This window comes from Pocillopora verrucosa, chromosome 4, assembly GCF_036669915.1.
Source record: "Pocillopora verrucosa isolate sample1 chromosome 4, ASM3666991v2, whole genome shotgun sequence".
In the NCBI taxonomy this organism is placed as follows: Eukaryota; Metazoa; Cnidaria; class Anthozoa; order Scleractinia; family Pocilloporidae; genus Pocillopora; species Pocillopora verrucosa.
In genome coordinates, this window is record NC_089315.1 from 21,381,394 (window position 1) to 21,392,509 (window position 11,116).

Genomic DNA, 11,116 nt, shown 5'->3' on the forward strand with positions numbered 1-11,116 from the left:
GCCAACTGATCTTGAATGACTTCGTCATACTGGGCCAGAAGGTTGGGCTCTTTCTGTAATTTCTTTATCAGGCTTTCGAGTCTTCGTAGACTTCCACACTCGTTGTTTGGGAGGAGATCATGAACATGTTTCCATAGTAGCCCCATCTCATACCATCCTTCATCGCTTCGTCTGAGTTGCTCTTTAAAATCGTCGTACACTGTTTGCTGATCACCATTTGGCCTGTCCTCAAGGCCCAACACGTCAAGACTACACAGCTGGTCGTAATCAGTGGACGACGTTCTGGTGAGATAAACACTGCTCAGGTGTGCTTCCTTTCCGGCCGACATCATTGTCCAGCCTAAAGTGGTTAGCTAAGCTATGGGTTCTCCGGCCTTTCCAATTCTTGGTTTTGTGTTGGTCTTTATCCGCGAGTATTCACTAGCCCCCAGTATCAGATGGATGGGTAGTTCCGATTTCGTGTCTCCATCATCCATGACTACTCCTTCGAGGTGGGTGAACTGGTTGATCTTTTCCGAATATCTTGGGTTGGGCACAGACAGTAGGACTCTTTTATCGACTTTGCTCACTGTGGTTGCCATCTCGAAACTCCCATGGGTGTTTGCAATCTTAACATTGTATTGTTGAATCTTCTGGTTTGTCGAACACATCATCATGTCAATTCTCTTGTGCTCTATTCTTGACGGTTGCTTTCCAAGTCGTTTGACAAGTGCTGCTGAGGCATACGAGCTTCCCGCCCCAGTGTCCAGTAACGCGCGGCATGTTACGCCGTCCACATTGACAACCACGATTGGGTAAATGACTGCTCCTTCACTGGTGGCTAGCAACATCTGCTGGGAATCTCTGTCACATATTGAAGTATGATGTCTGCCGTTGCACTTCTGACAACTTCTCACAATACGACACTCAGCAGCTCAGTGTTTGGTACCAGTGCAGTTGAAACATAAACCTTTCTCACTGAGGTGCTTTCTTCTCTGTGCCACACCCACTATCTTGTCACAGTCGAGGGACTTGTGTCCCCTAGATTTGCAATAAACGCATGGTCTCGGTTTCCACTCGTCTTGCCTCGAGTTAAACAATTTGTCTCGGGATTTAGGCGGCAGGGTTCTGCCACTGCTTGGTTCTTCGGATGAAGGCAACGGATTTCTTTTGCACCACTTTCGAAGTGACTCTAACATCTGAGGAAATCCCCACTCTTGCCAGTTGTCGTCCAAATGGACAAGGTCAGCCCTGATGTTAGGTAGTTTGTCCAAGGTAACTCGAACGTAGCCATTTATCTCTTGAATTTTTCCCATGGTTTTCAGTGCTTGAGCATTAGTTGACAGCTTCTCGTAGAATGGGTGTATTTTTGCTGGCTGAGATCCCTGTATGGTGGGTAAGGAAATAATACACTGCATGTGCGCGTTGGACACTTCGCTCGGTTTCCCGTACTTTGCTGTCAGAATGCTTTTAGCTCGTCCGTAGCCTTCTGTATTGTAAGGCAAGCCATCTACCGATGCACGAACTTTGGGGGTGAGAAGCTCTTTGAGGTATGAAAATTTTGCTACTTGTGTAATACTAGCCTTATCGATTTCAGTTTCGAATTGGCTCCAAAACCTCAACCAGTCGAGGTGGGTTCCTTCAAATTTAGTGATGGTTAACTTGGGTAACTTGGCGCCACTCTCCTTTAGAGATTTGGTTCGATCCTCTTCTAATTTCTTTTCGTGGTCGCGTTTTACCTTCAATTTTGCCTCCTCGAATTTCAACTCTTCTTCGTAACGACGATTCCTTTTCTCCTCTTCTTTCTTTTCCTCCTCGTCTCTCAATTCGCGTAAAGCCTCCTCTCGTAGATTCCTTGCCTCTACTCTCACATTATCGGCAAGTTTTTCGAATACGTCGACTTGCCCTTCGATTTCCAATGTCCATTCTCTCATGTCGTTCGGGTCGTCTCCTTGCTCTATTTTTAGCGCTGGTATTTGAACTTTCTGTTCATGAACGCCGTCTAGCTGTTTTTCCAAATCCTTTTGCAATCGCTCTAACGCTTTCAGTTCTTTCTTCTCTCGAATTCTCGGTACTTCTTCGGTCGTGAATTTCAACATTCGGAGCTTTGCGTCGATCTTTTTCACCGCTTGCTCAAGCTCAGCCATTTGTTGTTTTTGATAAAACCACGTGGTCAGTGTGATTTCTGTGATGAATTTTCTGTTTCTTTTAAGCCGTATCCTGGCAGGGTCGCCACTTTTGTCGGGAAATGGTGGTCGCCAACAAAGGAAACTCTCACGTCTGTAGATTTTCACCAGATTTAATATTTTTTCACTTTGTCGGTACACGTCGTGGTATTCTCTCCTCAATCGATCTTATCTGTCCGTAATTCTATCTTTTTTCAATATCATATCATATAACAATCACGCGTTTCGCAATCAGTTCATGCACGTAACATAAAAGGTAACACAACTCGCTTCCGGTCACGACATTTCACAGCAACCCTTGAAAATCCTAAGTTAAATATGAGACATCATCTTTTGTTTGTCAAATTTTCTTCCTTTCTCACTTGTATCAAACAATTGATCTTGCCATAGGATGAGCACGTGCTTTCTACTTTTGAAAATTGCACCGAAACTAACATAGTATTACAGAATTCAAAACCTTAAAACGTAAAGTTACTAATTTATTTGAACAAAGACCATGTTTTTTAACATGTTCTTTTCATGTTTTAAAAATAGAACAAAAAGCCCATATTTTTTATTGACTTCTACTTTACCACTGGTTATTGTAGTATCAGCCCTACTTGTAATTCACCATTTCAGACCATTTAAAATTAAAGGAAAAAAAATCATAAAGGTTAAACAAGGATTCTCTTTCCATTTTTTCTGAATCTTTTTTCCCAACACTCTTTTCCCTTTTCCCTCTTTTAGCCAGTTACCCATGTTGGCATGTTCATGTACCTATACTAAAACTTTAAGGGACTTGTCAACATGAAGCGTAACCGATATAAATCAAGCAGGTAGATCTAAAACCATCAGAAATACATACGAAAGCAATTCAAATGAACTTTGCTTTCAATTCAAGCGGCAAAATTTGAAATTGTTCGTTAAACTTACAATCCCCATGCGACCATTTCTTTCAACAATTCAAACACTACAACTGGTGCTCGAATTCCCCTTGTCGATTCCACCTCAAGAAATAACCTGTGCCACCCAAGCTTTGATTCGAATGTGAACTACATGTAAAGTAACATAACTGCTTCATCTTCACGGCAATATCACGGTGGTATTTTGATTTTCCGATCGATTAGAACGGTGATCAGGAATCGATCGGTTTGTTTACCTCATAAACGTGACCGCTGACCAGCTGCTAAGTGAAAACAGCATAGCGCGGGGTGGGGGTGGGTGGCGGGCTTATCGTCATAAGATATTCAAATAGATGCTCAAAAAGCTCTAGGACTATCAGTCTAAACAGTGAAGGCATGCTTCGTGGAACAGACAACTTTTATTTTATTCTCATAACTTTCTCCTTTAAATTAGAACTGGTATTAATTAATAGAGTTATCAATATATTTTTAACCGGGTACCCATATAAGCTTTTTGCTTGTCATCCGTGCTATAAAATAAGGTGCCTTTTCCACCAGAACCTTTTATTTATGCCCCATTGCACGGAATGAACACTATACTTAGAATGTTTGCTCTAAGTAATTTTTTCTGTTCCCAAGAATGTACGCAAAGTGATAGAGATTTGATTCATTCCGCTGACACGTTCTTTTAAGTTATGGCCAGTGCAGGTTTTTTCTATCAAAAGTCGCGCATGCAACACACCGGAATTGAAAATTCGTCGTAAAATCGCACGAACCTTCGCATGAGTGTAGGCAACTTTGACTTCTGGCAAGATTAAGTGGATGGTTCAAAGGACCCCCTGAGATTTTTTTCAGGAACATAACTAAGATTTGTTAATAACTATGATAATCGGGATGTTGTTTTGCATACAAGTCGATTGGCATACATCGAGGTCGTTTCGCTGACACGATCTTGGTTGATTCGCATACATTGAAGTCGTTTCGCATACAGTTTGAATCAACAACATTAAAGTCGATTCGCATACACAATTTGAGTCAATTCGCATACAAAAAGGTCGATTCGCCTACCCAATCTAAGTTCGAAGTTATTTTGTTTAGGGAACATTACTCAAGGTGGCTTACTACGCGCGCCAGGACTTTCTTTCTGAATATTGCTTGCATTGATAAAAAATGAACTCTTAAAAAGCGAAAACAAGTTTTAGCAAGCCTAATCCACTTTAAACTAATTTCAGAACACCAAAGAAAACTTCGAAATACCTTCTGGTCATACGAGTTGGTCTGGCCGAAAATAATATTGAAACTGCTAGTGCCCAGTCTCCGCTTGTTTATCTTTATTTTGGCATTCATGTACTGTATAGCAAACAGTAATTAGAGAAATAGAAAACATTTTTGAGCGTGTAACTAAAACTTTAGAAATTGGAGCTACGTCATAGTTGGTATATCTTGAAAAAGTCATATTTGTTCCTTTTTGTTTTAGAATCACCCAAGTGGTGTTATCTTCTTTAACCAACCATTGTTATTTCCCAACACTTTAACCATAATAATTAAGGTCATCCAAGAAATATCGTGACGTAGCTCCTTTAAGGTTAAAAGGAAAATCACGCAACAACAGTTTTATAGTATAAGCAAAAGTATTTAATTCTTTCTAAATTAGCGAGATACAAAGCAGGACATGTGCGTGACTCTGGTAGTCACGTGTCCTATAAATAGTTGTATTGAAAATAATGTGTCTCAGATTAAGGAATACAAGGGAGAAAGTCTGTATGTCAATATTGTGTGTGCATGACAGTGTGTATGTTAGGTAACTATTTACAACTTGCAAAGTTTACCTAGCTATTGAGAAATTACATGTTAATTTAGCGCTGAGTGTATTGTCTGGACGGTCCATTAAGACGGGCGCATTCCCTTAAAAGCTGCTGTGCATTTTTTCTTTGGTGACTAAAATTGTCCTAGAGAGCGAAAACTTTGGCTTGGAGAGAACGATACTTTACCCTTTGCATCCTTTCAAGTTTTTTCTTGGAAACTAGACGAATGCGTAATGCTGTAAGGCGGGCTGGATGGAGGAGGTCAAGCAGCATGAAGAATGGCATATGCCACTTTCCTGAGGCACGGTGGTGAAGCCCATGATGCCACCCTTCTATGTCATTGTTACTTCTGATGGCCATCATGTAGACACTCCATGAAGACGGGGGCCAGGTTTGGTTGTGGATCCACGTTTGGGACATGTACTCTACAAATTGCCTTAGTTGGTCTGTTGCTGCCTGAGCTTTCAGATGTTCGAACATCGGCTCGATTTCATCCTCGGGAGGGAATGCCAGCGCCATGATTTGTCTAAGGTACCGGTACATGCGACGGTTGTTATTATATTGCTGCTGGAGTCCGAGCTCTTGAATCTGAAAAAAGGAGAAAGTTAGTATATACACTATTTTTTTACAAGAATATACTTTATAAGAATATCGAGGCTGAAATTGGCGATATTTCATCAATATTTTAAGAATAAGTCTTAGGTGGGATTGAAATTTCAATAAGAATTATATATTTACCCTTTAAATGTATATGTATAACATATACGAAAAGTTGAAAATTATGGAACGTACACGACACCACAACATGACACCAGAATATATAAACACGATCTAGTATAACCTAATGAAATATCGTAGACATTGGAGTAATACTTCATTAATTTCAAAATTGCGGACAACTAAAATGAAGTAACTTAGATATTTGAATTCTGTCAATAAGTTCCGCATTTATTTTAGATTGTTTACTTAAATTTACGGTTTGAATCATCCCTTCAGGTTTAGCTGCAATCAAAAAACAGTTATTCAACGGTTTCACCTACCTTCCTCCAAAGAGCCTGTGTCCAATGGAAAACACACCCCTTGATCTTTACGTCGGGAAGGAGCAGGCGAAGAACACTCCACAGAGCCTTTTCAAAATCGATGGTTATTTGGCAGACCTCAGGATCAACAGGGAACATCTGAAGGATTGACTTCAGGACCTGTAGCGAAAAAGAAAAGAAAGATTTAAACAATTCATCATGAAATAGCAGTTATTTGACTTGCCATCTAAATCAGTATCTGAAAATCTCTTCATTACAATTACTTTCTTATGATTATGGAAAAAAAACTATTGAAACAAACGTGAAATCAAAAAAATGATATTCTAAATTGAAATTGTAACTTGAACTCGTGAAATGGACAGACCCTAAAATATTTCACATCTTCTGAAATAAACATTAACCAAGATTGTTCACCTTTGCATAGTAAAAACACAATATTAGGCTTAAACTGTGCTCATACCCCCCCGCTACGGTCCCACAAAATAGTCTATACACATTTGACATTAAGTACCTTACGATAATCTTTCTTTTTTCTTCCAGACATCAATACGAACATGAGCGGAACTTGTTTGGCGTGATCATCCATGCGCACAAACGCGTTGATGGTGAAGAGCTTCTGAAACGGTCGCTTCACTAATTTAAATGTTCCATCAATATACCAGCTCTTAGCTTTACTTAGATGCTCAAGTTGCTGGTCGGTTGCTAGGATGATGTGGCATTTTCTGTGCTTTTTGATGTCCGCTTTTAGGAAGTCATCTAAAGTCTGATGTATCATCAAGGCAGCTGACCAGTTATGGCAAGGAAAATTTATTAACACCTGAAAGAACGTTTGCAGTAACAAACCGCAAAAAGCATATAAACAACATAACAAAATTCTTCTAGCTTTAGTGCATGACAAATAAAAATTGAACTTAGTCTATGCGCTGTCAACGCGTTTGCTGTGCCAAACAAAAAGAACACAGGACGCAATAACAACACGCGCATATCGCAGGGTTGAGGTTAAGTTTATAGGTATCCTGTTAGAGTTTTCTTTTTAATTTCAATGTATGTGAAACAACTTCGATGTATGCAAATCGACCAAGATCGTGTCAGCGAAACGACCTTGATGTATGTGAATCAACTTGTATGCGAAACGACCGGCTTCCGATAATCGTCATCATAAGCGGACGGTGCTTTTTGCCCATTGTTGTCATCATTATTGTTATCACACTGGAAGAAGTATAAAGCCAGCATGTCGCCTTACCTATAAAATTGTTCTCTCTGAGTTTTGCTCCCCTTGGATCCTGGAAACTGTTACTATTAAGACGATCAACAAGAAAGCCTTTATAATTATTGAAACTTTTGATTAACAGAATGTAAGAAAAAATCGGTGGGGAGAGTTTTTTGCGTATGTTATAATCTGAACAATAGTTTTAAATAAAAAAAATAACACTTTATTCAATTTACCTTAGTTGTCTCGTGTTTAAAAGTGGCGTTTCTGGGGACCGTAGATTCTTCTCTGATTCTTCTTGTCTCAGCCAAGACTCACTATCATCAACTTTTTTCTTGTGCTTCTTATGGCATGGGACACAGGGAGCTGAAGTAAGCAATTGCAAATTTCTCAGTTAAAGTAAAGCCCAGTAGCATCCATCAGGAATTTAAAAAAACCGACATGCACTGTTTACTTTTATCATTCTTAATCAAATAAGGGGTGTTTTAGTCTGCAAATTTAATCATACTGGTTAATGAGAATCATACAAACTGAGGAAAACTGACCGCAAATAATTGTGAACCGTACGCATGAGTAAGTATATTGCGTTGTCAGGTGATTTGATTTTCAACAAAAACATTATCGATTATCAACCGAGCAACATTGTACATATTTCCATCTGTAATTTAAAGCACTTGCACATAGATCTATTTTTTTTTCAACGTGATGTGTACTTAAGTACCATTCATCTAATAAAGAATTTCTTCTCTTTTCGAGTAGATATGTCACGTGACAAAAATACATAACAGAAAATGTTACTGAAGACTACCTGATTCAACTGGAATAATAACTCCAAACAACTTTTGAATGTCCTGAGACATATGCAAGGTAATTACATCTCTGCCTTGGATACGCTTCCTGACACCATCATGATCAGGATACTGACATTTTACCTTTGCACTTCTCCAAAACTTCCCCAGAGTGTGGCGATGCCTATAGTAAATCCGCATTTTTTTGTTTATCCTCCTGAGCGAGGTGAAATAGGCCAATCCTTGCGAAGATTAGCTCATTTTCACTTAAAAACCTCTTTAGACAGGTGGCAACTTATCAAATGATGTTTTATTTCGTCATTGCATTCAGACAGTTGTACCAAACCACTTCAGTCAGGCGATGAACCAAAGTTTTTTCCATCTTTGCTATTCAAAAAGCAGTCCTGAGACATAATGAAATCACAGTCGATGTCACCAGCAAACCCTACCACAAGAAAGCTATCCTGATAGTAATCAAAATAGAAACAGGCACTGAGACTAATGTGATATCTAGAACAAAGTTTGACAAGATTATTGCCTCTCCCAGTGATAAAGCACTTAGACCACCTCAGATTCTCAGAGCCTATGGTGGCCAAATGATGGAATGCATGGGTACATGCCAGCTGTTTATCCACTACAAAGGAAAGATAAAGGAAGTACCCTTGACAGTAATCGATGTGCATGGACCGGCCATGCTAGGATTAAAGACATGTGAAGAACTAGGACGTGTTAGGTACAACTTCAGCAACTAAACTCATGACAAATGTCCTGTTACGAAGGATAAACTTATACAAGATTACAAGGACTGTTTTGAAGGCATAGGTACCTTTAAAATGGCGCCATACCACACCACTTTAGACCCAGGAGCAGAGCCAGTTGTGCACCCACCTAGAGCAGTTCCTGTACACCTGCATGAAATGTTCAAAGCTGAACTCCATAACATGGAGGAACTCGAAGTCATCGTAACAGTTAACGAGCCTGCTGACTGGGTTAACAGCGTAGTACTGAGCGAAACCGTCAACAATAACAGAGAGATAACCAAGCTGAGGGTGTGTTTTGACCCATGAGACCTTAAATGCATAAAGCGAGAGCACTAAAACATTTCAAATCCTGCTCCTGACAACCCTGTAAAGTGTTGTGTTGTTTAATTCAAGTCATTTATTTGAGGACTCAATGCAATTACAAAGGCATATGGCGGGAAAGATACTACACATGACGATTCACATGTTATGTAATCAATGCGTGACATATAGGAATTGTTGCATTAGATAATCATACAATTAGATACTGTTACACATAACTGTCAAGTTATCAAAACTAGGCAAGAAGACTACAATGTGTTTAGTCAACAACCTTGTTTTATCCTCTAACTATTACCACTGTGGATGCCCCAATATGCATGTGCCACGAACCCAAAGTACAAAGTTCGATGATGCAACATCTCCCTTTTTGAGGATAGGAAACAACTTACAAATCTAACACGAAGTAACATGAAATCTTGTGGAACTGTAATAAGCTAGCATGCAATGAACTATAAGTAAGGTTCAAGGTAACTGAGATCAGTCTCTGTAATTAGTGTCCAAATGTTCAGCAAAGTCCAAGGCTCTCCTTTGAGCTGAGAGAGGGTCTGACGATTCTCTTGGGTCTCGATGAGAGACAGGGAGATGGGAGTGGCTTCAAAGGAGTTAAAGCCTTATGCTGGGATTGTCACTCGCTAACACAGGGTGTAGCTGTCTTGTCTGTAGTGCTGGGTGATGTCAGCTTGTTGGTAGGGATTGGGTTGATATGAGAATGGTTTATCCCACTATGCCTCTCTCCATCTCAATCAGGTAGGATATGGGTTTCTGCTGATTGGGTTATGGTATCAGTGGATCCTGATTCCTTGATGAATACAGGTGCCAGGTTGGAAGGCTTTCAGTGGGACAACATTATGCCATTGATTGAAGTTAAGCCTTTGCTTTTCTTTGCTCTCTGCTTCTCTTTCAGGTAGCTTATCCATGTCTGGCCAACACAGATTAAGATTTGCATGGAAGGTTGGGATGGTGTTTGTGATTTTTCGTCGCATTAGCAGTTCTGATGGCAAATAACCACAAGCCAGTGGTGTAGATCTATATGCTAACAGTCCCTCTCTTTCTTTAGCAGTGATTTAGTAGTTTCTACCGCACGCTCCATCTCATCATTGGAATTTGGGGAAGCAAGGACTGCTCATGGTGTGCTTGAAACCCCACTCTTTAGCGAAATTAGTGAATTCTGCTGAAGCAAACTGTGGGCCATTGTCGCTTCTTACTTCCTCTGGGATTCCATGTCTTGCAAAGACTGCTTTCAATGCTCTGATGACTCCAATAGACTTGCTGGTCTTTTGCATGGCAGTTACTTTTATATAGTGCGAGAAGTAGTCTACCACTATAAGGTAATTCAGCTTGTCTAGCTCTAACAAATCTGTTGCAATCATCTGCCAAGGGCATTCAGGGAAGGAGGTTTGCATTAATGGCTCGGCCCGCAGTTGTCAGTACTTAGCACAGACCTTGCAATTCTAAACCATGTCTTGGACTTCTCGGTTGAGACCAGGCCACCAAATAGAAGCCTTTGCACATTCTCTGCACTTGACTATTCCTTGGTGTCCTTCATGCACTTTGTCCAGGACTTGTAGCCTTATAGCTGGCATCCTGTAACTCAGTAGAATCACAATGAAACCTCAACTTACAGGTAAGTCTCGTTTAATTTTTAAATTCTACCTTATTACCATGCTGAGAGATTCCATGAGACTTCAAAGCAACATGGACATGAAGAAACAACAACATGCCTGTTTAACAGTTATGTGTAAATGATATATTTTACATAGATGACAAGACTGATCTTGGACAGCTTGAAACCTTAGCGATAGGTTTGTTGTAAAGGGAGCAAAACAGCATTCAGATTACCAGCCTGTAGTTTGGAGAATGTCATCAATATTTACATTAGCCCTGCTGACTGCTGAAACAGACGCAGCTTTGGTACTGTGAGCTGAATATTTTGTTATATCAATACCAGCTAAAGCATCTAGTTAAGGCTCAACGTAACTTAGTAACAGCTGTGATTGACCACTACCTCTTAATGCTTTGGTTCTCACAAGGTATTCCTTAAGTGTAGTAACAACACAAATACAGGGTTGTTCAAATGGTTCCAGAGCAACTTGAGGGTTAGATACTCCTGGTTTGCTATTGTTTGAGGTGGCTATGAATGACAAA

The 11,116-nt window shown here is 40.0% G+C and overlaps 1 protein-coding gene and 1 pseudogene across 1 annotated transcript; both read right to left on the bottom strand.

Annotated features, from left to right (window-relative positions):
• Window positions 1–353: 353 nt before the first annotated feature.
• Window positions 354–2,126, bottom strand: LOC136280375 (uncharacterized; annotated as a pseudogene).
• Window positions 2,127–4,711: 2,585 nt separating this feature from the next.
• LOC131796957 (uncharacterized) lies at window positions 4,712–6,435 on the bottom strand. Its single transcript, XM_059114578.2, has 3 exons — window positions 6,403–6,435; window positions 5,892–6,050; window positions 4,712–5,439 (listed from the first exon to the last, which is right to left on the bottom strand). Exons 1-3 carry the CDS (start codon window positions 6,433–6,435, stop codon window positions 4,996–4,998), a joined length of 636 nt encoding a protein of 211 aa, XP_058970561.2. The 3' UTR covers window positions 4,712–4,995.
• Between the last annotated feature and the right edge of the window lie 4,681 nt (window positions 6,436–11,116).

Coding starts and splice junctions, on each gene's coding strand:
- LOC131796957 (XM_059114578.2), bottom strand. CDS start 6,435: ATGTCTGGAAGAAAAAAGAAAGATTATCGTAAG. Junction 6,051..6,402: donor AAAAGAAAGATTATCGTAAG/GTACTTAATGTC, acceptor TTTTCGCTACAG/GTCCTGAAGTCAATCCTTCA. Junction 5,440..5,891: donor CACAGGCTCTTTGGAGGAAG/GTAGGTGAAACC, acceptor TCCTTTTTTCAG/ATTCAAGAGCTCGGACTCCA.